The 25,482-nt window shown below is 42.5% G+C and overlaps 1 protein-coding gene across 4 annotated transcripts; it reads left to right on the top strand.

The window, feature by feature from the left end:
* Positions 1 to 155: 155 nt before the first annotated feature.
* EPHX1 (epoxide hydrolase 1) lies at positions 156 to 23,746 on the top strand. Of its 4 annotated transcripts, none has more exons than XM_064446357.1 (10): positions 156 to 294; positions 10,913 to 11,009; positions 11,093 to 11,277; positions 13,084 to 13,264; positions 15,495 to 15,722; positions 16,766 to 16,895; positions 17,373 to 17,587; positions 19,967 to 20,075; positions 21,042 to 21,167; positions 22,677 to 23,746. In XM_064446357.1, the coding sequence occupies exons 3-10, from the start codon at positions 11,098 to 11,100 to the stop codon at positions 22,900 to 22,902; spliced, it is 1,395 nt and encodes a 464-aa protein (XP_064302427.1). In that variant the 5' UTR covers positions 156 to 294; positions 10,913 to 11,009; positions 11,093 to 11,097; the 3' UTR covers positions 22,903 to 23,746. The 4 variants fall into 4 exon arrangements, with proteins under 4 accessions (XP_064302427.1, XP_064302430.1, XP_064302428.1 ...); XM_064446360.1 differs by lacking the exon at positions 10,913 to 11,009 and adding an exon at positions 2,481 to 2,658 and having other exon boundaries at positions 166 to 294; XM_064446358.1 differs by having other exon boundaries at positions 166 to 294; positions 10,952 to 11,009.
* The last annotated feature ends 1,736 nt before the right edge of the window (positions 23,747 to 25,482 follow it).

Consider the following 25,482-nt stretch of genomic DNA (forward strand, 5'->3'; position numbering starts at 1 on the left):
GGCGGGGGGAGACCGGCGCTGCCGGGGCAGGGGGTGCCAGCGCCCCTCGCCCGGCCCACCGCCGGCGGGGGTGAAGCCTTCGCGCCCCTCCGCCTGCAGCGGCGGTGGCCGCGGGAGGGAACTGCATCTCCCAGCGGCGGGAACTACATCTCCCAGCGGGCTGCGGCGGGAGGGGGCCCGGCCGGCACCGTGCCCCTCTCCCGGCGTCGCGGTGGGCGGCCCCGGCGGCGGGCGAGGCCGAGGCCGAGGCGAGGCGAGGGTGCGCGGCGCCGGTCCCCGCTCCGGCCGCGGCAGGTAACGGGGGCGGGCGGGGTGTGAGGGGCGGCTCGCTCCCTCGCCTCAGGGCAGAGGCGCCAAAGCCCTCGGCGGCGGGGCCGCGCCTCGCCGCAGCCCCCTGGCGGGGCAGCCGCGGCGCTTAACGCGGGTTTCAGGGCGGCCGAAGCTGAGGGCGGGAACCGAGGAACGTTTAAGTTCCCTGCCTGGAGGGTGACTTGGTACCTCTGCCCTCCTAGCCGGGGCGGTACGCGGCTGAGGGGAGAGGGGGGGCGCTGGCCCGAGCTTCCCATCCAGTAAGAGAAATTATTTTTGTAGGTTATTCGGTGTGCAGGCATTGAACACCGAGGGAGGGGGGAACGAAGACTGTTTAAAGAAGGCTCTGCGCTTACGTGCCTGAAATACCATTATTTTAAAGAGCGGGTGCCCCTCTGCCAGCTGGCAGTATCAAAATATTAACAACAATGGGTATTTAAATTAGAGTCTGAATAATAGCAGTGGGGCGGGTGGGGATTTTCGGGTTCACTTCAGTAACAGGAAGGCCCTAATTGGCTTTTCTGGGGGGAGTGTAGATGCGACATTCCCCGGCAGCTTGCTTGAGCCAGCTTTGTTTTTCCAGCTCAAGGTTCCTGATAAGGTGGCCTTAATGCTGCTAATACGTATGGAAACAACAATTTTACTTATTGTTTGTTGGGAACCTGGCCACGTTTCTTGGTTTAGTTAGAATAAGTGGCTTTAACTATTGGTATATAAACGGTTTAGTCTGGGTTTGGTTTGGTTTTTTAATTCATCTCTAAATGGGGATATGAAATGGAACTTTTTTTGTTTGTTTGTTTATGGGTAATTTACCAAACCTGAAAATTATTTGAATGAGTACCATATACATAGTTCATTTTGCTGAACAAACATTTTAGGGATGAGAAGAAAACCTTTGAAGTTTAATGACTATATTTTGTTGTATAACTGAGCCGTTCTGAAAAGGCTAAGCAAATGGCACGCTTGCTTCTCAAGTTTGGCTCAGTTTGTCAGACTTCAGTTGGGATTTTGATTTTCCCCTGCAGTTAAAACATATAATAATCAAGTATGTTGCTTAATTTTCCAAATCTATTGAATTAGACTGCTTTCTCTTCCCTTATTTTCATAGCATAGCTTTCTCTAAAATAAGGAAACTTGCCTAGTTATTGTAGGTGAACCTATGAAACAGGATCAGTCTTAGAAGCCACTGTCACAAATTCACTTACGCAGCCACAAATGTGGGGTTAATATTTTGATTGGCGCTATTCTTTTGAGATGCTGTGCATCTCCTCTGAAACGGATATTACTCCTGTCTGAAGTAAGCTAAAACTGAGACTTGAGTGCACAAATTGCTAATGCTTGCTGAAAATCGATGGGAGATAGGCACCAAAAGCAATTAGGCAGCTTTGAAAATCAATCCACAGTTGAAGTTGTCCAAGGACAAGGATTAGATCTTTGTCAGAGCTGAAGTCTTTGTGGGGAAGGTCCTGGCACAGTCTCAGGTTCATGACTCTGTATTCTACATATTTTCCAGTCTGAATTAATATATAAAAACTTGTGTGTGATTTGCTTAAATTCCATTTGTTTGTTATTTCTTCTGAATTCTGGTTTGGTTCCTTTTTTTTTTTTCATAGGGGCAATCATGGTGTTGAAGTAAACAATTTGATATAGAGCACAGTTGGTAATAACCAGTGCAGCCTGAACACACATGCAATTTGTCTGTGTGACTTGCCCAAAATAGGTTTTGGTTTATTAGGTGTTTCCAAAGGCCTTTTTCCCCCCTCTTGATCTACTATACTTCTTGTATTTGGTCATTCCATAGGGTAATACCATGTTTTCAGCCTGTTTGTTTATCTAGGCTTTCAGTAAAGCTTTCAGACTTCCCTAGTATTTTTAGATGTAGAACTGCAGTGTTCTAGTATGGTAAGCATTGTGAAACAAATTCAGGCTTCTTAGCAGAATATACATGGCCAATTTGTTCTTTGTAATTACAGGAGGTGAATAAAAAGGTTTGGGGTAACAATACCTGAATGGTAATAGTCCCAGAAATTCCCGTTTCTTCAGTAATAGTGATTTGTTGATGGAGAAGTAGCAAAGTGGGGATGGGGGTGGTAGGTCAAGTACAGTTTATAGCTCTAGGCCAAATGAATTTATTACGTTACATATTCCTATGCACATTTTTTGTATTATAGTGGGAGCATTCAAATTTTGTGACGAGCAGAGGTAAAGCCTTACCCTTAGTGGTAGAGCGTGCACTGCTTCATTGAGCCTGCAAGAGTATTTTCTTCATGCAATGCACAATCCCAGAACCAGGGCAGTCTTCTTCAACGTGCAAGTTCCAAATGTGGCAAATAGATCTCTAATTACTGTGTAAGTCCCTGAAGAGAAGTCACTTGGAAAGTAGAGTGTCTTGCTTCCCTCTGAAGAGCTTTGGTCCGCTTGTAATTAATGCCTTTTCCCCATCTGAATACTACTATTGAAAAAGTCCCGGATTCTTCCTCTGAACATGTTCTTTTTAATTAAAAGCATCATTGTGTGTGTAAATGGGTGTTTACGTAAAGCACAAAAATCTACTTCTAAAATGTCATTTGCTTTAATATCTTGGTCATGCTAGACATAGTGCGATGGCTTACGCAGTGATTTGAATATACCCTGGGTTTTTATGGGGGTCTTTTTAAAGCGGCATTATCAGCTTTGATATATATTTAAGCATGTGGTTATTGATTAAATGCTTTCTGATTGGCAGGGCTAGGAATATTTTTGTGGGAATCATGGTAGCCATGCTTTGTTAGTTGCTTTTTTTCAGTAGTGTATGATGCTGACTTCTAATGCATTTGCCGGAATGAGGAAATTATCTGTGATCCGATTTATGGAGAGATCCTACTGGGGTAAAGAACAGGAGCCGTTTTCTAGGTTCCTGCTCTGAAAAGTGAGCTGTTCTCTGACATTCCCCCAACTTTTTTTATGAAACATCCCCATAGAAGATGATTACGTGCAATGCACAAGACAAGTAAAGGGTCAGCAAACTTTGTTCTTGTTCTTTCTCTACCTCAAGCATTCTTCTCGTATTTCTTGCGCCCAGCAGTATTTTTTTTTTCCTTCTTCTTTTGAATGCTGCAATGAAGACATGTTAGCTATTGCTCTACCAGTTTGTTCTGTATGCCCTGGCTGCCCACCAAATCTGTACCCTGGGTATACTTTGCTGTCTAACAGAAGACAGGTCCTTCACTCGGGTTAAATGGCTACATATTATGAATCAAAACTAAAGCTCTGTTGAAGGACCTAGTCCTCTTAGCTGCTTCATCGTGAGTGTTAATTGCTCTAATCTGTTGGGTACAGGTAGTGCATTTTTCTAGACCAAGCCCTTAAACCCGAAGAGAACTTAAATATTTAGTTGTTATTAACAGAGAGATGAAGTAGCAAGAATTGTTCTTGTTACATGTTTACTCTGGCACATCCTTTTGGTGTTGCAGTTATTTGACAGAAAATGATGACTACCATCTGTTCCCCTCCTCTCTCATCATTCAAAGTTCCTTTTCTCTTTGAGAATGAAGTCTTCATAAAGAGATAACAAGTTTCTGTCTCTTCCTGTTTCCATAGTCACAATTTATTTTTTTCAAATTTTTTTTTTCTTTTTGCACTCTCATACATGATTTCATTCACGCTGCCCTTACTACTTGGAGTCATGACCCTAATTTAAATTTACAGTGTGCACCTCATCTTACTGTCTTGCAGATTGCCAGAAACTTCCTCTGACAGTCTTTATATTCATCATTTCCATCTCCACACCTTTTAACTGAAAGACTGTCATGTACTTTGTTCTTACATGTTTTGGAGTGCAAGATTTCAAATGGTTAACACTTTTTTTTTTCCCCTCTAAGGCACCATGTACACGTTAATTCTACATATGTCAATAATTAAAGGTTTTAGTAACACAGTTTTCTAACAGTGCTAATACCAAAAGCTCGTAAAGCTGCTTGTTAAATAAGATCTTTCCCTCTCTGATTTCTTAAGGAAGAATCTTAAGAGAATTAGACTAATGGAAAATCCAACAGTAAATGGACACATGCTGTGCCGTACCACCAAGCAGTACGGGATGAACCTGAGTCTTATGTAGAGATCAGACCAGGCAAAATATTGGCAATAATACCCTGGCAGGGGAGGAAGGCAACCTTTTACTCTTTAGTACTGGAGGATTTGGTGAAGCTAAAAATGGAGCCCGAATTTCCCTTAGGACCTAAGGAACAATTACCTCGATCTCATTTCCGTATCTGTAATATCTAACTCTTTTGGTTCATCTGCACTTTTTTCCACCCCCTCCATAAAAGGCAGATACAGGCACAGAGTGAGGAGGTTAATGTCGTTATTGCCAGAAACTCTGGTGGAAGGCAAAACAGAACAATGTGCTATTCATAATTTCTTTTCAGACATTAGAAATTAAATGTTGAAGTAAAGCTCGAGATGTTCTTTGGAGTCTATTTTTTTGGACTGTGTCATTTAGTTGGCTGGACAGTGGCTAAAAACTGTTTTAAAGACTTCTTATTGGCATGATATCCTTCCCTTTTTTAACAGTAACATGATTTGAGAGAGCTCTGTCTAGGAGACCCAGCTTTCAGCTGTGTTCACCCCCAAGTTGTATGCCAGGCTTCTGTCGCTTCTCTGCAAATGTGCAAAAAACCTGCTGTTGTTGGAATTTCAGGGTCATTAAATAGGGTAAAGGCTGGATAGAGTAAATAGGATAAAATATCTGGATGACCTAACCTTAATGTTGTAGCTATCAAATGTATTATTCTGAAAGTTTAAACAGTTCTTTCACCCTTAATTATCATGACTGAACAGTGCTGGTTTAAGAATTGTTTTAGCAGCTTTTCTGTCTGTAGTCTTGAACAGAAATGATTGCAGTTGCAGAGTAGATCTGCTTTCCGCTGAATTGTGCACACAATCATTAGGTCACAGTAACGGGCATCACACAGATCCTGGGTTGAATTCTGCCAGTTTGCATTTATGCAGCCCACAGGCTTTTTTTAGACACTTTAAAGGAAGTAGGTTTGTTCAAGCATAATAGAAGCAAAATAAGGAAAATTGAGATAAGACATGTTTTTAAGCAGGACATAAGAAAGTGTTGGGCACTGATTTGACAGAGCAAGTAATGTTTAAATTATGTGTTCTTGTAAATTGAGTGTCTTCCCCTTAAAAATGTGGCGTGCAGTATTTTAAACTAGGATTGTGAGATGAGCTTAGACTGGCCAGTGGTTGCATAAATATGCTGCCTCTGTGTGAGGCAAAGTGGGTAACAGTGAACTTAGTCCCGTACTACTTTTCTTTTATGCTTAGCTAGGCTTGGGTCTCAGTGCCTGTCAGATTTCAGTGTAGTACTGAACCGATGATACCGCTCAACTGTCACAGTGTCGTAGGAGAAATTAGGTGGGAATATGTTGTATAAGGTGTTCGGGTACTCCCCTGGAGTGAAGTGCATCAGGGACTAACTGCCGTAAGTAGAAGTTCTGGGTGACGCATATGGGCACCCCCAGAGCCTTAAACGGGCTCTCTGTTGTTGTTACTGTTGCCCCAGGGGCACAGCAGATGACCAGCTTCAGGGGAGCAGTGCCTCACTGCCACAGGCGTGGGACATTCCTCCCTGGGGACCGGGCGTCCTGGGAGAGGCCTAGCCATCCCGCTGGCAGAGAGTGCTGTTACTCCTCCGCTGGGGAGGTGACCTCTTGTTGTGGTCTTCTAAATAGGTTCCTGCTGTACTGGCTAATTCCTGATTGTGAACAGTCTAGAAAAAGATTGTGGAACAAAATGATATCATCTCTTCCTGCTGTTTTGGAGATAGCATTGTGTGCCACCTCCCTATGGCAATAAAAAATGTAAATGCTAAATTTCTTATCGAGACAAGCCAGAAACTCTGTTGGATTTGTATTTCCTGTTTTTGATTTGCTTCCCTGCGTGGGACACACTATTTCATCCGATGCCTACCTCTCCTCCTTTCCTACAATGTTAATGGATCATTTTATGCTCACCTGGGAGATGTTATCAGCTGTATGCAAAGCAATTCCTGCATTGCTAAGCTATTTTGAAGCTTGTCATAATGCTCCATAAGCTACATAAATAGGAAGTTTTTCTTATACAAACGTCTTTGCTTCATGGTTTTCTGTCTGCTTCTGGTGTTATGTAATGACAAAAATGCGATGCCCGGAGATGGTAGGATGTAGACTGAGGGTAAAGCTTCTGGGACCGTGCCATGTTGTAGCCCCTCTTAGGCTGTCAGTGCTCAGGGGACCCTGTTACAGGTGCCATGAGTTTTTGAAGTCCTCCAGTGGGTTGTTTCTCCTTCAGGTCTGTTGGGAAGAGTAACCTGCAATTGCTGCTTTTCAGGCGAACTGATCCGTAAACAAAGACGCTGCGGCAGAGGGGTGTCTTTCCAGTAGAACCTAATGGGGGATTTTATGTAACAGAACAAAAATAAACGGAAACATCACTTCTAAATTGAGCTGTTATTTCTCCTGCAGAGTAATTATTAATCAATAGACCGTGTACCTGACAGCGTGCGCTAAGTGCTCTGAGCTACCTTGCAGTCTGCTAGTAAACCAACCTTGGAGAGAAAACGTTATTAACTGTAAACCACGATCACCTCTGGCCTGTGTCTGAAAGCAGCATGGTCTCTCAGAGCTTTTGCTTCACCCCTATGCCAGCAGTTTTGCGCTGATAGGGTTTAATAGCAGCACTTGGAGTTGCGGGTGTTGTGCATCATTCAAGCCATAGCAGCTGGGTTGCATAGTGTTTGGGCCAAAATGAGTTCTCAGGTATTAAGTTGAAAGTCTTTCCAGCTGCTTATTTCTCCAATAACATGTTTCAGATGGATTCTAATGCTGCAAGGTAAAGGTGAATGATTACCAGTATAACAAGATGGAGATTTTACCATTAAGCTATTTCATAGATGACCTCTCTGAAAAATAAATAGCGCTGTTTGCTGGGGCATCTGTTACTGGATACTGATGGAGACAGGGCGTGAGGCAGGACATAGCTTTGATGTAAATAATAATTGCTCTGTTCTTGTAGAGCTATTAGCTCTGCTTTTAATGCACGAAAGGAGGACAGCGCAAATTAAAATGCAAACAATGCTGGAAAAACAGGTGTTTTCAACAAAGGACATTGTAAAAAAGTTTTGGGATTTTCTTGCAAACAACCTATTCCTTGAGATGCGCTTTGCCTTATTCAAGAGGGGCTAGTTTTTGGGTTGTTTACTGGATCCATCACACTTCAACATTTTTCTTTCAAAACATGTTTTTAAAGTAGTAAAACAAAAACATTCTTCCTTGGACTCGTTAGGGTAAAAGTACTGTCTAAGGTATTTAAGTGCTGCCTACAAACAGAAACCACCATGGAGTACAGCAGAGTCTTGGAGCCTAAGTACTTGACCATGGAAGAAATGGAAATATTTCCTTCTAAGGTCTTGCATATAAAAAGAGGAAAAAGCCAAACCAAAACATGAACTCCCTTTGAAGTAGTCATTTTTAAAGGCAACATGCCGGGGTGGTTGCATCAAGAGGCTTCAGAAAATAAAAACGCCAGCTCTTTGGTTTTTACCTCTCTCAACACTGCAAGTATAGAACAGTTTTACTGTACCTGTTTCTCCTTCCGCATTCGTGGTTCTATATTGCTGTACTATGGAAGAAGTGTAAGGGGCTAATAACTTTCATCTCACAACAGCTCAGTAGTGATTAGCGGAGGAAATTCTGGTGCAGATCCATCACGACTGAGGCTGCTTTATGCTTTTCAAATAACGCACAGGAGTTTTAGAGAACTAGCTTGAATAGCAAACTTGGGAAATCATTGATTGCATTTGTTCTAAGTGGTCTCCTCTCAGCACAGGCTGGAGAGGTTGGTAGGAGCGTGCCGAGTTCCAGTAACTCATCCCTAGCAAAACAATCCCTTTGAGTGTGCTGTGAACTGGTGCGAGTTAAAATACTGCTGATGCACTTTGCCCTTTCTCTTCTTCCTGTCCACTCAGGAAAAAAAAAAATGAGGCACAGTTGGAGCTCTAGGCCCCACTGTTCCTTGTAATTAGGAATTTTACAGGCACTTTCAAGGGAACTGAGAGAGACTGAATATAGTGGGCAACTTGGGATCTCCCTCTGTTAGCAAAAAAAATAATCCAACCAGTATCAGAGGCAGCTTCTTCCAAGTCAAAATCACATCTGTCTCTGGCCCCACTTCTCTCTAGAAGACAGAACTTTTGTGAAACCTGAAGCTGATTTTGGCTCTTATTGCTGGATTGTAAACAAGCTCGTCCTAAAATCTGTGTGGAATTAATTGCAAAGAAGGATATATTTTCACATAGCGAGTTCGTTGTACGCACGCTCCAGGGCGAATGCAACATGTACATTTGCACACCATCCCTCCCATGTCTTCTGCTGCAAAAATTCTGATTTCTCAGGTCTCCTTGAGAGCAGATGGGGGAAGCAGAAATGTTTTTGTAGCTCTGGGTACTCCAGTGACTTAGTATATACAGGTTTCTTACTAGAGAATGGGCTGGGATTCTGTTCCTGGGTAAAGCAGTTCTGTGTTAGGTGCTGTGCCTCTGTCACCATGTTGGCAGAGGCTGTGGTGCTGATACAGCATAAGCCAGGAGAAAGAGTCCCCTGTTTTTCTAGGTACCCCAGCCATCCTGCCTGAACAACGGGGCTGGCGCTGACAGCAGCTCTTTTCTCTTGGCATGGCTGTTTGTCGTGGGGCTTTGTAAACGTATTGCAGTTGGACAAGAGTTTGAATTTTTCATACGTGGTGTGTACATAGTTACGCTGGTGAACCTCTGTAGCCTAGGCATGGCCAGAGCTGTGCTGTGATTTCAAGGGAAGTTGCTGCTGTTCTCTGCGAAGACTTAGTAATAGAAATGGTATTAAATACTGTGGTAGGTATTATTTCTATGTAAGTGCCTTGAAGTTTCTTAAAGTCCCTCCAGTTCTGCTTTGCAGTAAAATTTAATTGTGCTCTGGAGGCTCCTAGACTGCATTGGTTTATGTGTTGAGGCAAGCTGAAATTGGACAAACTTTTTAATTTTGGGGTAAGTTATGGCCTGAGTATGCTGGAAGTGGGAAAACATTGTTGTCTTGTGCTCCAGAGAACATGGCGAAGGAAAACTAGCATCTCCTCAAGCAACAGAAATTATGGAAGGACAAGTGAAACAAATGAACAGATTGAGTTCTTTCAGTGCCTATCATTTCCATTTCTTCAGCCTCTGAGGACTAAGGAATTTCAGGTCACTTTTCAAGGCTGTAGCACTTGCGTATGTAAGCAATATATTGTTGCAGCTTGCTGTTGTACCTGCACAGTGCCTGACTTCTCTACAAATGTTTCAGTGGCTGCTTATTTTGACAGTTTTATTTATTTCTTTACTGTCAGCCATTAGAAAATTAAACTCAAGAGGTTGACTAAAACGTGTCCTGTCACATAAAGGCACTTACAAGACGGGTCAGTTTTACTCCTGTTATAATCATGGCAACTCCCATTAACTTGTGTTACAATTCCTGTTTTGATCCAGGAACAAATTTGGTCCATTCTGTTGACTTCTTTAGCAATTTCAGAGCCTCAAATTACTCTGCAGCAACAAAACAAACAAAACCTCCTAGCTCTGGAGAAAATGAAGACTGTTCTGTGTTCATAAATAATGCTTGCCCTACGAAGTTTGAAATCACAGAATGGTAGGGGTTGGAAGGGACCTCTGGAGATCATCTTGTCCAACCCCCCTGATTGAGCAGGTACACCTAGAGCAGGGAATACTTCATGTCTTCTCAATTCCCCAGAAAATGAGTGTTTGAAACATGACACTCTTTACAATTATGCATTAAATTGACAATGGTACTGTTCCCCAAACCACCTTACAAACATTTTTCATACTTAGAGGGATGCTTGATAACATCAATAACTAAAGAGCCTGAGTAACTATTTTTACTACTTGCAGCATGTAACAGTTCACATTATTCAAAATGGATTTTTTTAAGGTGTTCTATTTGACTAAAGCACAACAGCCCTTGCAGTCAGGTTGTGCAGATATGCTGTGAAATCAGGTTGTTCTTCAGTTTGACAGAATTTTATCACTTGGTGAAGGGTGTGTTAGTGCCAGGAGAGCACACATGTGGTCTTCTGTTTTCTCTTTAGAACAGTTCCAAGGGAGGAAGAAAGGGAAGGTGCTTCTACCCTTTGCACTGCTGTTCAAGGATTATGTAAATATATCCCTGCCCTGCTCCCCCAGGCTCATCAGGAGGTACAAGGTGGCTGCCCTCATGCGCTTCACTTTTTATTCTTTATATATGTCTTGGGTTTTTTCTTCCAAATCTCTAACAATAGATAAGTGAGCCTTACTGAAGAGATGCTCTGCTTTGGAGTCTGTGGGAAATGTAGTGCTTCAGAGGAAGAGAAAGCATTAAACTTGAACTATATCCCCAGTCACCTTCTTTACAGTTGAAGTTTAGCAGCAATCAGTGGCCACTGCAGAAGCCAACATGGTGTGTTTAATCAGAGGACTATTTAATTACCAAGCCGTGTGATCTCTGGACTTGCTTTGAGTTTTGTTTTTACTAAATGTCCTTTATGTAAAACATTTATTTCCTCCTCATTTAAGCTGTGTAGGTTAAAACATCGTCTTTCTGAAAATTCACAGAAGCGTTGATGTCCTGTGAGTGACAGAACATTGTGTAGATTGAATCCTATCTTTAAAAGTGAGTAAACCTCTACAGTCTTTACAAAGTATGTCTCTGAACTATCTGATTGGTCTTACAAGATTTCTGTACTTCTCTTGCAGGCATTATGCTGCTCGAAGTATTCCTGGTTCTGGGGACAGTCATCATCTACTTCTTGCTTTCCAAGAAGAAAGAAGAGGCATTACCCTTCAAAGAAGGGTGGTGGGGGAAAGGACAAAAGCCTGACACTGAAGAAGATACAACTATTTGGCCGTTTAAGGTGGAAACTACAGAAGAGGAGCTGAGTGTAAGCAAATCTCTGTACTGGGGAGAGAGGAGTAAGAAATGGCCAAATAAATGCAGAACTTGTTTGGAAGTAATTTTTAAATTGAACCAATAGTTACATTTATGAGAATGAGCAATGATGCCCAGGACTTGGGGGAAGGGCTTTTTCAGTACTTCAGAAGATAGGTATGGATTTCATATCCTGCTATACAATTTTGTTCTCAGCTGGCTGTTGCAAGATTGCTAGTAAATAAACCTCCTTTGTAAAGCCTAATAAACATAAAAATCATATTGCAGATTACTCAGCTCTGTGTTCCTGTTGTGCACCTTCCTCAGTTTGATTGTATAGACCAGGATAAGAACAATGTCTTTTTTTTCCTTTCAGAAGCAATTATGAATATCTCATTTTCTTGACTGCTCTGTTTACAGCTGTGTTGAATGCTGATTCTTCTGTAATTAATGATCTACTTTGGCCAACGCCAATACCACAGTGGTAAATTACAGTAAACACCTACGTTGCAGAATTTGTTAGATAGCAAGATTTTGATTGTGTAAGTCGGGGATTGCACAATTACATAGATCTGTGTGTCATAGGGGTTCAAACAGTACTCATGGGATTGCTTGTATTAGTCATTTATACTGGTTTCCTATTTTCTCAGTAAGGCCTCCTGGGGGTTTTAACACTTTGTTTGCCCTCAGTAATAGCAGTGAACACTGATCTCCGTACATGTTTTCCCCTTACACTGCAGACACAAAGCTAGATAATTTCTAACTTACAGGTGTTTTCAAAAACACACAATTCTGTATTATGACAGCTATTGCAACATAGCCCATTGGTAGAAAACTCTTTTCTAAACATATTCTTACATAAACTAGGAGTTAAAGTTATGCTAGCATACATTATTAAAACATCTTTTAAAGGGTGTCAACCATAGACAAAAAGCATGAATGTGAAGACATGTTAAAAACTTCATTTAGAAATCCATGCTTTCTGTACCCATGATGAATGCCAAAACCAGTGAGCTTGCATACTAACGTCTTGCCTAGACGGAGGCTGCCCATTCAGTGTGAGGCATGAGCCAGTGCATACGCCTAACTTGTCTTCTGTCAGAATCAGAGCCTCCTCTATTGCTGTATTAGAAAATGCTGTTCAGGTTTAAACCCCACAGAGGTTTGAGCAGTATTAGATTTCTAGACCTGCCTTCCCCCCTCACCATTCCATGGTTCTGTTTGCAGTAGGAAGGGGCTCTGGGCTGTCCTTCCCTGCTAAGTGACTTTGGACTGATTTTGCAATATCATCAGCATCCCTTGTAGCCTTGAAGTGCAGTAGGAAGGCCACTTTAGTAATTATTCTAGATTGGGAAACTTTCACTCCAGCCCAGCTTCACCAACTTCATAGTCAAGCGAAATCCCTTAGAGTGTTTCCCGGTGAAGACCCCAGCCCCTTGGTTTGGGAAAGAGAGCAAAAGGTTTGGGCCAGATCCATGCATTGATTCTGAAGTTGGGCTCACAAGTAACCTGGGGAGCAAAGTACTGTGGGAAGGCAACGAGACTCATGCTGTGAAGCCACAGTGCTGTCAGAAGAGTGTATTGTCCTCTGTGGATATCAGCCTGGCAAACAGGTTAGCCTGCCCTGCAAAACAAAGACAGAGAGAGGGTTAAGAACAGCTGGAAATGGAAGAGGGAGGAGGCCATCTGGAGGAGAAAAATGGAGATGTTATCTTCATTGTTCTGGTTTCACTTGGGAATAACTAGAAACCATGTACAGTAGAGCCCAAGATGGCAGACACAAGTGCCTGTAATGTCTCTTCTCTCCTTTTCCATGTAGGACTTATTTAGGAGACTTGACCAGGCTCGATTCACTGAGCCGCTGGAGAACAGCTGCTTCCATTATGGGACTAACTCGGTATATCTCAGGAAGGTTGTATCCTACTGGAAAAACCAGTTCAATTGGAAGAAACAAGTTGAAGTCCTCAACAAGTACCCACAATTCAAAACTAAGATTCAAGGTGTGTGGCTTTTTTTCTTAAAAAATAACCAAACAGTAATACATAATCTTGTCTACAAGGGATCTTGGTGCTAAGAATGCTATGGCTGCATCCCATGGGGCTGCCCCTCCCTGGCTGCCATGGCCACTGAAGCAGCGAGAAACTCCATCGTAACTGAAACCTTTAGGACAAGGAGTGACAAATGTAATTCCCTTGTGCATGGATGGGTTGTCAGCTGGTGTTAACAGGAGCCAGGCACAGGCATTTGGAAACCGAACTGGATCTTAAGATGTACACATGTTCTCTGACTTGTGTGCAGTCACGCAGAAATACCCACAGATGCTGCCTCTTGCTCCATGTAGTTCCCCAGCTGCTGCTGTCATGGTGATGCCGTCAGTCTCGCAGCCCTCCTCAGCTGGGCATGCTGGCTGCTCAGGTTGTCCCTGCTTGGCAGGGCAGATGCACTCTGCTGTTCCATTTCAAGCATTCATAGGTCTAGAAACGTAGAATGCCTTTCCCTTGGGGTTGAGTGTGTGAGGTTGAGCCAGGTGTGAGTGAAGGGTTTGTCTTTTCGTTCAAAGAACAGGCACCTTTTGAATGAGGCCATTCAGCTAAGGTCTGCTTGAGCCAGAGCTTCATCAAACTGGGTGATTTAAATGCTTGAATTAGGGTTGTGCTTGGGTCATGTGGGGATACAGTTGTAGATGTAGAGCGCAGCAGGCAATCGTCTCACATGATGGCAAAACTCAAGCTTGAGATTATGCTATTACGTTTTTCCTTGCACCCGTATTTGTACATTATTTCAAATGGGGCAGTTCACCATAATATTTAAAATGGATTTGGGACAATAAACGGTTGTTACGTAGTGGTTAGAAGATAAAGATTTTATTTAGGCGTATAAAACATGGTTAGTGCTGAAAAAGATAAAAGCAAAAACTCTTCCCTTAAAAAAGAAAAAAAAAAAAAGATGTATCATCTGAGATAAGAAAGGAAGAAGCAGCCAAGGACGATGCACTATGTATAGCAATGGGAAGACAAATTTCAACATTAGGAATGATTACAGAGATGAGCCATGAAAAGACAAGATCAGACCTGACATATATCAGATTCATAGCTTCTGTCATCGCTTCAAAGTTTTGCAGAGGATACAGAAATCCACGGAATTGTCAAGGGTGGGGAAATCTCAGTGAGTGAAACGGGGTGGGATTTCTGGTGAGTGGGAGTTGATGTGAGCAAAATGTGCTTAAATGCATCAAGAAGTGAGGCATTCAGGCTCTAAGAGCAAATTATTGTTTCCTGGAAAGCAAAGCCCTGAGTGAGTTTGAGGAAAAGCAGCTCACCTGGACCAACTAGTGCAATGCTGCGTGAAGCCTGCTGCTTAGGTATTGTAAGGATCACAAAGGAAATGGGACTGCAATTTTTACCTTTTTACTTAACAATGAGGAGACTGGTACTCGAATGTAGTTTCCAGGTTTGGTTTACTCATTTAAAGAGATACTGAAAGCTTGAGACAAAAGGCAGAAGAGAACTACAAAATGGAACATTTCAACTCTCTTTTAGCAAGGCATGTTTTCAAATCCTTGATTCAGCATGATTGGTTTATCAGCAGTTAAGATGAGTGACTTGATTACCGGAGGCCTCCGCAGACAGAGCGTACTTACTGAAGGCTTTTAAAATTCCTTTTGCTGTAACATTAGGCTCAGTGGCTGGAGACAGAAGCCAGACATGTTCAAGTGGAAAGTAAGGCATGCACAAGACAAGGAAAGTGATTAACGCCCCCGAACAAACAGCTGCTAGTTATGATGAATTCCCTATCCCTTGATGCCTTCAAGTTGCAATTGTGTGCCTTTCAGGAAGAAAAATCTGTGGTTGGCTGAAGCCTATCTAGTGCCATATAGGGACATCTGGGTAAAATTTAAGGGCACTTGGACTAAATGATGTAATCATCTCTTCTGCCTTTAATCTGTGTGAGTCACTGTGTTACCGTTAGTAGATTGTTTCACTTCTATGTCTTAATTTGCCAATTTATTTTAAAACAGAAATATGCCAACCTCATTTGGCTGCTGTGCTGCTTAATTGCCCATTATAAAGTACTTTAAGGTCGTTGGATAAGTGGATCTAGAGAAATGCAGTGTGTTTGCATGCTCACCAAAAAGAGACTTCAATACAGATTTGTTCATAATCTGTTCTCTGATTAGTTTCAGTGTCATGGTAAATTTGGGCATGTTAATTAATTATTTTATTTTTACAGGCATTGATATCCATTTTGTTCACGTAAAGCCTCCTCGTTTGCCTGAAGGCCAGTCTGCAAAGCCATTATTAATGGTTCATGGTTGGCCTGGCTCATTTTATGAGTTTTACAAGATCATCCCTCTCCTGACGGATCCTGCCAGCCATGGCCTCAGTGATGAACACATTTTTGAAGTCATTTGCCCATCTATCCCTGGTTATGGTTTCTCAGAAGCACCCCACAAAAAAGGTATGATGTATGAGAAGAAACTGAAGTAACAAAAGCCTAGCCTCATAGTGAGATAGCCCCTGTTAGCGGAACAGTAACTCTTGGCTCTTCCTGTGTCATGTGGGAAGAGGGAGGTGAGGGCATGACTTCAGGTGACATCATTGATTAGTTTCAGGAGCAATGTATAGATAATTTACGAAGGACTATAAAAAGTTATGAAGTGACAACTCACAAATTGTAATTGAGTCAATGAATTGTGTGTGGGTGAGCAAGAAGAGTAAACTTGATTTGTTGCTGTTCCTTTTGGGTGTTCGAATCCGTGTTCAACAGCGTTATACAGGTAGGTGAGAAGCAACAGTTGAAACAAATCAGTTCATGTATCTGCATGGTAGACTGCAGCCAAATACCTGCTTGTTCAGCTTGTGCTCTGAATTATACAAACACAAGCTGCAGCAAATTGGAGTGAGGTGGTATTTAAAGTGATGCTGAGTTTAGTATTTAATTACATGTGCAGGTGAATGATGTGGGGAAGGCTGGTATTGCTTTTCTCTGCTTCCCTGGTTGTGATTTATGTGGTCAGCATTTAGTGAAGTGCAGAAGCACATTAGTAGTGGAAACTTGAAGTTTCCAACTATCATTAAGATGAGGCTATGCTCATGGTAGACAAAATGGAAACTGCCTGGGCAATGCTCAGTGCCTCTGACAGGGCTCATCTGGAGTGTAACTACAGTTTAAAGGCAACCCCTTTGAAGTCTGGCAGCCCCTCACTCCGGCAAGTGTGCAGGCAACTGGTGGGGTTAGGAGAACACTAGTCTGCAATGAAGGCTGGATTTTCTCGTCATGGTGTCTGCTTGCTCTCTGCACCTTCCCTGGGCAATGTGACAAGGGTTTCCATATAGTCAGTCTGTCAGACTGGCAAGGAAAAATGGACTTGTAGCTTTTTAGAAACTTGAATGTTGCCTTTATGGGGAGAATAAATGCTGCAGAGTCAGAAGTGTAGCTGGAACTAATGCAACAGTGATCTGTTTCTGTGGTTTTGTTTTTGGTTTTTTTTTTTAATGCAGACTTTAATTCTGTAAGTGCCGCTTCTGTTTTTTATGAATTGATGCTCAGACTGGGATTCAACGAATTCTACGCACAAGGTGGTGACTGGGGCTGGCTCATCTGCACCAATCTGGCCCAGATAGCTCCCAAGTGAGTACCCCTTTGGTACAGTGCTGCATGACTGGCACGCAAAGCTGTTTTATTCTTTAAATAGTTATTTCTTGTGCACTTGAGAGCTCCTGTCCAAGTCCTCCTATGATCACTGTGTAGTTTCTCCTATAGTGCTCAGGGTTAAGCAGTGATCCAGAATTACACCTGTTCTTTCAAACACTCATGCAGTAGTTTTGTAATGGCCCCACTGGGGTCTGGAGTGGGGTAAGTACTTGTAACGAAAGGAGGATTTGTGGCCTGGTGTCCAGGACTGTGTGCCGATTACTGACAGCTGCCCCTTTGACTTGTCATTTTTGTGTGAAAAGCCACATACAAAGTACATCTAAGGTCACGATGTGATTAGCAGGACAAATTTCAGGTATGTCCATTTTTGTTAATAACATTTTAAATATAACAACTTTGAATCATATTTTATTTTTGTTAATTTGTCGGGGCTTTTTCTGTTTTTATTTTTAGCCATATGAAAGGTCTCCATTTAAATCTAGCCTCAGTTACGAACATGGGATTCACTCACCTGCTCTCCATTCTGCTGGGCCGCTATCTTCCAGGGCTGTTCGGTTTCCAGGATGAAGATGTTAAGCGGATGTTTCCCTTCTTGAAAAAGGGGCTCTACAGGATCTTGTTGGAGTCTGGCTATGCTCACATACAGGCTACAAAGCCTGATACTGTCGGTAAAACACACAAAAAAAAGCCTTTTGAGCTCAGAATACTTAGTCTGTTTATTCCTGTTGTACTTTCATAGAAACAAAACATACTGCTTAAAATATGCAGAAAATCAGTTGTTTTCAGGGAAATGGAAGCAGGAAGGTTAAAGATTTTTAAAGGTGCGCTCCTTGTCTGTATCCAAGTCAGGAAAGGTTACATATGGGTATTTAGTATTACTCTCACTTTTGCATGCAGAATTGGTAAGCCTGCACATCAAAACTGAGCATGCTCTAAGTGCCACCGACCTCATTTTCAGTTTTCCTAAATAAAATGGTTTAATACTTTTTCACTTCTGCTATCAATGGGGCCTGTAATTCTATTTCAAATGTAATTATGCTGAGAGCAAAATATAGTTTCGTCACAGAGAATGGATCACATTCAAATGATGTGAACTACAAGAAGCTTTTAGCTGTCTCAGCACACAATGTACCTTATTTATAGGCGTAAGTAATACCTGAAAAGCAAAATCAAATTTGGTTCTCATTGTTCTGAACCACTTGCAGACTTTGTGCCTGGCACACTTGTGCCTATGAATGTTCTTTTTAGACGGGCTAGTCACTCAGATTGCTTAACTAGTAAAGTATCTGAGTATTAAGTGTTTCTATTTCGAAAACATCTTTTGCAACTGAATTGGACAACTGAGCCAAGAATACTGAATATATTTTTTTAGTGCAGCAGCAATTCCCTCGTGGATTTTATTAAAAACATAGCTAAGGACACATTTTCTTAATGGTTTTCTATAAGCTTACCTACAGAAGCAGGTATATTCTTAAAATATGTAGGCAAAATAATTTTATGTTTTTAAAATAATTTTGCTTCCTTTTGAGTTTTGGTTTCTAAAAGTTACTAGTCTCTAATCCCTTTTTGTGCTTTAAGAAAACACAGGGAAGCTGGTAGCTGAAAGTGGCCTAGCCATGCTCCTTCTGCTGTGTTTTCTGGCTGATTCTTGTCCCTACTAGTAACGTGTGTTCTGTCAGAGCCAACTGGGAACCAGCAGCAAGTTCATGTTCTGGGAGCTGGAGCAGGGGCATTCTTGCAATTTTGAGGACAAAGAAGAGAGGAGCATGGCAGGTGGCAGGTTCCTGTAGGGAGAAAGACACTCTGAAGAAGGGAGCGTAAGGTAGCTGGGAGAAGCGCAGCCATGGAGGCTACCACAGTCTTCCTAAGACTTCTGGTGGTACGGGGCTACCTTGCAAGCTGTCCTAAGCAAGGAAGTTGTCTCTGGCTCTTGGTATATACTGTGCTTGCTAATACTATACTCTTGATTGCTTCAGAGTTGGCATTTCATCAAAGTGGCCTGCATGGATTTGATTTTACACTTATTCTTTGGGAAACCTGCATGGAGCGTGGGTTCATTTTCAACTGACTGAAATAGGCAGCAGCGCCTGTATTCAAATACTGCTAGGATTGATGTAAATTTTTCCTATATGTAAACCGACGTACTCTTTGTTCACAGTAAGTGTATGAGAACAGGCTATTGCTTGTCCAGTTCTGCAGAGCTGGAAAGCATGCTCAATATAACTTTCAAACACCTGGTATTTTAGTTATCAGTGTTAGTTGTTTGATAACTGAAACTCAAGTATCATGTTTAAATAGCAATTACTGATTAAATTGTGCTGGCTATAGAGTTAGCCATCTTTTGGGAAGGTTGGGTTGCATGGGTGGAACTTCAGATATATTGCTGTTCCTTAGGAAGAGCTTTTTCTAAGGTTTTTCTGAGCAGCTGGGGCAGGTTACAGTCTCTGTATTTCACAGCACTAGGATGTATTAGCAAAGTCCCAGGTGCAGGCGTGGTTTTTTCTCTCCAAGCAAACCAAACTATAAAAAGTATATTAAGCCTTGTTCTGCATGAAGTCAGTTGACTAATGCTAATTCAGAAGATGGACCTTTTAGTAAAGCCTTGCTTTTAATGACCGTCTAATAATCCTTTAAAAATATTTTTGCTGTTAGACAATGATGCAAGTTCTCCTGGTCAGGTGTAGGCATGTGGGGTTTGGCCCTGTAATACTGTTTAATACATGACAACTTCCAGATTAGTGGAAGCAAACCCTTCTTGGCACATAGAGCTTAATCTTATTAGCTTACATGAAGAAAAAAGGCAGCAGAAATCCAATACTGTTACATCAGCTCAAAAAACATACAGTGTGAGCTAATGCGGAGCCTGTGCGTTTGCAGATACTATCCGTTTATGATTCAACAATAAATGGCTCCAACTTGTTCTACTAATTTATTTATTTATTTAAGAACAGAGCTGCTGGAACAGCTTTGTAACGTTATCTGCTCTGTATTATAATGGCCCGCTTCTGTAACAGTCTGAGTTCAATTTTTCTCCTCTTCCTTTTCAGGCTGTGGTTTGAATGACTCACCTGTTGGACTGGCTGCATACATCTTGGAGAAGTTTTCTTCATGGACTGATCTGGAATTCCATAACTTAGAGGATGGAGGACTAGAGAAGTAAGCATTTTGTCTTATGCCCTTTTGGATGAGGTGACTAAGCCCAGAGTCATAGCTGAAGAAGTTTGTCTGAATTGATCGCCTCGCATCTCGTAGGCAGCCTGTAGCGACCACAGATGGCGCAGTGCTGTACTACTACAGCATGCAAAGAAGCAAACAGGCCATGAAGGCCTGTACTCCCTTCCTGCTTTGATCTGGAAAAAAGAGATACACCCTGCAACTTCTGGGGATTAAAAACTGATTTAGGTGGAAGAATCTCATTAGGACAGAAAAACAAAAGTTTACCATGCATTAAGATGCTGGGGAAGATAACTCATAATTCATTTTAATACTAATACTTAACTCTATGAATTTGCTTTAAATTGATCAGTATTGCTTCACCTACCTACCATTTGCTAATAAAGGATCATTTTTAGTGTGCAGCAGAAATCTGAGATGAAGTCCCCTTTGAAAATTGCTGAGACACCTGGCAGGAGTGGGGCAAAGGGGCATGTTATGAAAAGGCCCCATGACAGTGGATTTGAATAGAGTGTTTGCACTGCATACAGCTAATAATTCGGTATGAAACATGTGCTGGCTCTATTGAAGGCTCATGGCAGCATGTCAAATTACAAATAATAAATGGCACAAGCAGTTCCATGTGCTCTTCTGCTCCTGCCCTCCCAGTCTAGGGACAGTACAGGGAGCTGGGCTGGAGCGTAAGGTGCTTGTTGGAGTCTGTCTTCTGTATAGAAGTTAAAACGTCACTTCCCAGTTTGTGTCTGAAAGCCTTTAACGTGCTTCATTAGTCTCTGACAGACAGAGGGAAAGTAACACACTTCACCTCTCAACTCTTTTCTTAACCAAGTTAACTATTTTTTTCCTGTAACTTTTTTTCTTACAACCAAACCGAAGTCAAGTCCCTGCTAAAGTAATACAAAGTGGTATTCAGTTCTAACTAAGCAATCTCTGGGCTTACCTATTCAGGAAGTTTAACCTGGATGATCTGCTCACCAATATCATGATCTACTGGGTGTCAGGCTGCATAGTCTCCTCAATGCGTTTCTACAAAGAAAATTTGCAGAAGGGGGTAGGCACACAGAAACATGAAAGGTAAGTAAGTTTTTTTCTTTAAATACTTTGCCCTGAACTTAATTTTATGGTTGCAGACAGGTTGCTTTTGTCTTATAACTGCTGCAAGTTTCCAAATGTTGACGAAAAGCCATGCTGTGTCACCGCGTTCCTGCGCAGGACGGGACTGTTAGTTGATGTACTGTGTTGTGTTTGAAAAACACGGAAATTGGGTAAGAATCCTGAACCATCAGTAAGGAGATCTGACTGGAGGCTCTGCTTGAGGCCCTCCCATTCACCCTGTATCCAACTAGGGAAAAGCACATGTAAGTTCTTCCAGATTTTACTTATTAAATTAGCCTGTTGTTTATTTGTTTTGTAGTTTTTGTACTTTTCTGGACGCAGTTTGCCTATTTCTGCCAAAGATTTAAGTCCTACCTTTGGAAGCAACTTCAGCATTTGGAAGCAACAAACTGCATAATTTGCAAGTCATTAAGACTGATGTTCCTGCTGTGCAGACACTTAAGACAGCAGTTTGGTTGCATATACTTGTGTCAGCTTGAGTATTAGTGAAAGCTTTAAACCTGCCCTGAGATATTTGGAACCACAGCTCACTGCTGTGGTATTTATTTAGCTGTGAAATTATGCTCCCAGGAAGCTGACTCAGTTCTTGAAGCTGTTGTGGCTACACTGTGGGCAGTATCTTGCTCCAGTTCTGCCTACATGAGATGAGCTATATATGTGCCTAGAGGAAGGAGTCTTAAAGACTTAAGTAAAATTAGGCACCCAGTTTTCAGGCTTCCAGTGGTCATGCGCCCAGCAATTTTTGTATCTGAATTTTAAAATATGTCACTTCTGACAATGCAGCTTACCTGTATGGGATATTTAAACCTACAAAATGTTGCTCTGTTTATAACAAGCGTGGCTTATTCCACTCTGTTAGGTAGTCTTCCCCTCAAACCCAGTTGCTTCCCTGCCCTTGCCAATGTGCAAAGCATTCTGTAGAGTGTGTTTGTGCCAGCTGAAAGCGAGGGCTACTTTACAGGGTAAAGTCTCACATTCAGAAATGTTTCCTCTGAACTAGCGTAGATTAACCCTCTATTATTCCTCTCCTCTCCTCCTGCTTCAAGATAATTCTTCCCCTGCCTACCCTCAAGTTCTCCTGCCAGGTTTAACATGTTCTAGTTGTAATCTTCACTGTAAATCTCTCTCCAGCCCTTGTCAAATCGTGTGCCTTCCCCTCAATACATGACTAGAGCCCTGAATACAGCGCGAGGAAACTTGATACCCACCACCTCCTAGGGCTCTCTTCTCCACTTCCATGCTTCTAAGTTTTATGCCCTTGCAAAATTATCTTAGTATCAATGTATACAATTCCCGCCCCAGGAATGAGAGTGTTGTCTAGTCTTCAAATTTAAGATCTGGAAGTCAAATTTTAATTGCCTAACAACAGCAAGCCCAATGGTTTAAGAACAACATTTCCTTGGGACTTTCCATTTCTTGCCGAGTTAAGTGTTTAAAAGATTAAAATTATTCTCTCTCCTCTCTCAGGCTCACAGTACAAGTACCTACTGGCATTGCCTCCTTCCCTAATGAAGTCATGCACACACCCCAGGCCTGGGCCAAGAAGAAATACACCAACATAGTTTCCTTCCATTTCATGCCTCGAGGTGGCCACTTCGCAGCTTTGGAGGAACCTCAACTTCTTGCTGAAGATATTCTGCAATTTGTTGGGAAAGTAGAGAAGGAGCAACTTTGGAATAAAAAAGGAGGCTAACTCCCCTAGCAAACAGCAGGGTAATTGCCTATAGCTTAGCACACGTACAGGCCTTACTAAGTCTACTGTAATCCATGTATTTAGATGTTATTCTTGACCAGATGTGAGAGAGGACAGCAAATAAAATTCCGTCTATGTCAGTGAGATACTGCTGTGGGGACCTACTGACTGTGGGTTGGTGGTTTTTTTCTGTTCAGCTAGGCTAAGAATGCAGCATGAAGTTTACTTGGCTGTCTTCTCCTCCAAGCAGAGACTTCTAAAATCTGTTCTGTAGTATTCCCAACTCTTGCTTTGCAATAGGAAAAGTAGACCTTACGGCTAATAACAGTTTAATTATGACGAAAGGGGTGTTTTTCCACAGCAGCAGTAAAACTTGAGTTGGTGTAGGTGTGAGGTTCCTCACATAAAGACTGGGGAACAGCCTGGCAAGACCTAGCTTGCACGAGTGCATCGGTTAATCAGCATCAATGATCTACAGTACCTTCAAACTAGCCAGCTGGCTACAGCTGCCTGCCTTTCTCTTCCAGCCTGGGCTGTTAAGCAGCTTCCTGGCTGTGAGGAAGCTCAGCTCCTCTGCACCAGGCTCCTGGGACAGCAACATGTGAGGAACAGCTGAAACACACAGGTGCCTGTAGCTGGGACCAGAAGGAGGGGTTGGGTAGGAGTAATTATAGCCCAAGCTACCTCTGCACTGAATTTGTACCCTTAACTACAATCATAGCCCAGGACAGGCTCACGACACTGTGGCTTTGCACTGCTTCTGCAGGGTATTATAAATACTTCTTAGTAAAGAATAAAAATTTCATTATTCAAAATCAAACTTGCATTAAAATTTTGAATAATACCTGTGTTTCTTTTAAATTTTTTGAATAACCAAGCTATTGCTTGGTCACAGCAAAGAGAAGCATCAACTCAGGACCTATTGATTCTGTACTGCGTCTGTTAAAAAGGTCAGACTGAAGGCAAACTGCTCAAAGAAAATTGAATTTGAAGGGCTGCATGTTTTTGCCAGCGACAGTCCCTAGTGTGTGCAGTTGAGCTTCAAGCGCACTTAAACTGTATCCAGATGACTGATTTCAGTATGGTTTTGTTTTCCAGTCACTTCTGATATACTTCCCTACCCTTGCAATCACAGGGAAATATAATCCACCAATAACACTTGCATGGATTAGTAACATTTCACAATATTAATTGAAATGGAAGCTGCTAAATAACGGTCACTCCAGCAGAGCCCGGCTCCACCCCACAGGCCTTTAAGGCGCAGGAATACCAACCAATACTCTGTTTCACAGAAGGTGAGACACTGCTCCTGCTGGGAACGTTTGAATCTTAGTGCTCCAAGCCACCCGATGTCCCACGACAGAAAAATCATTAGAGCAGGCTAGTTGTGGAACAGCTTGGATCAGCCTCCTGAGCAGAGACGAGACCTCTCGCTACCCTTCCTGTGCCTTCGCTGCTTCTGCACCTGGTGCCAGCAGAGGCAGGCGCAGCAACTCTCAGGTCTCCCTACGTGAGGTGACTTCAAGTACGGCTTGAAGGTCTAAGAGAGCTAACTGCTTCCAGATTAGTAGTGAGTGCTAATTCTGCATTTACTTGTAAATGCTTTCATTAGTCAAAATTTGTGTTCTCATTTGCAAAACATCGTGTGGTTCAGGCCAGTGCGTTTTGAGTCAACAGGAAGAAAGTACGGAATCATCCACTTTGTCTAACAGAGACTCTTCTCAGAGACGCCCATCCCCAAACTTGTTTCAGGTTCAGTATATTAGTAAAAAGGATGCTTTTTCAGGAGGAATCAGCTCACCTCTTCAATGACAGCTGTTTACAGGTACCACTACACTCGCTCTTGCATAAGTCTCGATCTCTGGACATTTGTTTTTGCCTTCTGTCCTGTGTGGCCTTACGTTTCAGGGCTGGAGACCATCCTTTCTCATCTTTAACGCGCAGGCAGACATCTGCTGCGGTGCTTGGGAGCGCTGCCATACACTGATAGAACCGAGCGCTTCCCCAGGGACTGCTCGGTCACAACGCAGATAAAGTAAGTGGGAAGGAAGTTTGCTATGGGATACCTGCCAAACCCATTTTCACATGTGAGTAGAAGGCTCAAAGCATTCTCTCTCTCCCTTCTGGAGCAGATCCTCTTGAAGGGGCCCAGCCTCACCAAAAGGAGGCATATCAGGGTTGCGTTTAGCGATCTTAGTTACAGCAGCTCATCCAGGCTCAGTCGCCAGCGAGAGCTGGACAAAGGACACCCGCCCATAGAACCTTCCTATTTTTATATATGCCTCGCAGTTCTCGGCGATCTGAGACTGATGGTGAACGCAGATGGGAAGCGAGCACGTCCTCGCCCCGCTCTGCGCGCCAGGTAAGTGCGCTTCCGCCTGCTGCAGACACCAGCTGCCCGCACCGTCAGTTTTACTTGGTATAGAAGATGGGCACTGAGACACTAAATCCAGCACAAAAATGGGTTTGATTAGCTACTGTCTGAAAGAGAAAAAAGTCAGGACATAAAAGGTGTAGACTTCATAAGCTTAAAAACGATAACTAAATGCCTGTTACATAGGGAAGGGTGTTCTGAATTCT

The sequence above is a fragment of the Phalacrocorax carbo genome, chromosome 3, assembly GCF_963921805.1.
Source record: "Phalacrocorax carbo chromosome 3, bPhaCar2.1, whole genome shotgun sequence".
Classification (NCBI taxonomy): Eukaryota; Metazoa; Chordata; class Aves; order Suliformes; family Phalacrocoracidae; genus Phalacrocorax; species Phalacrocorax carbo.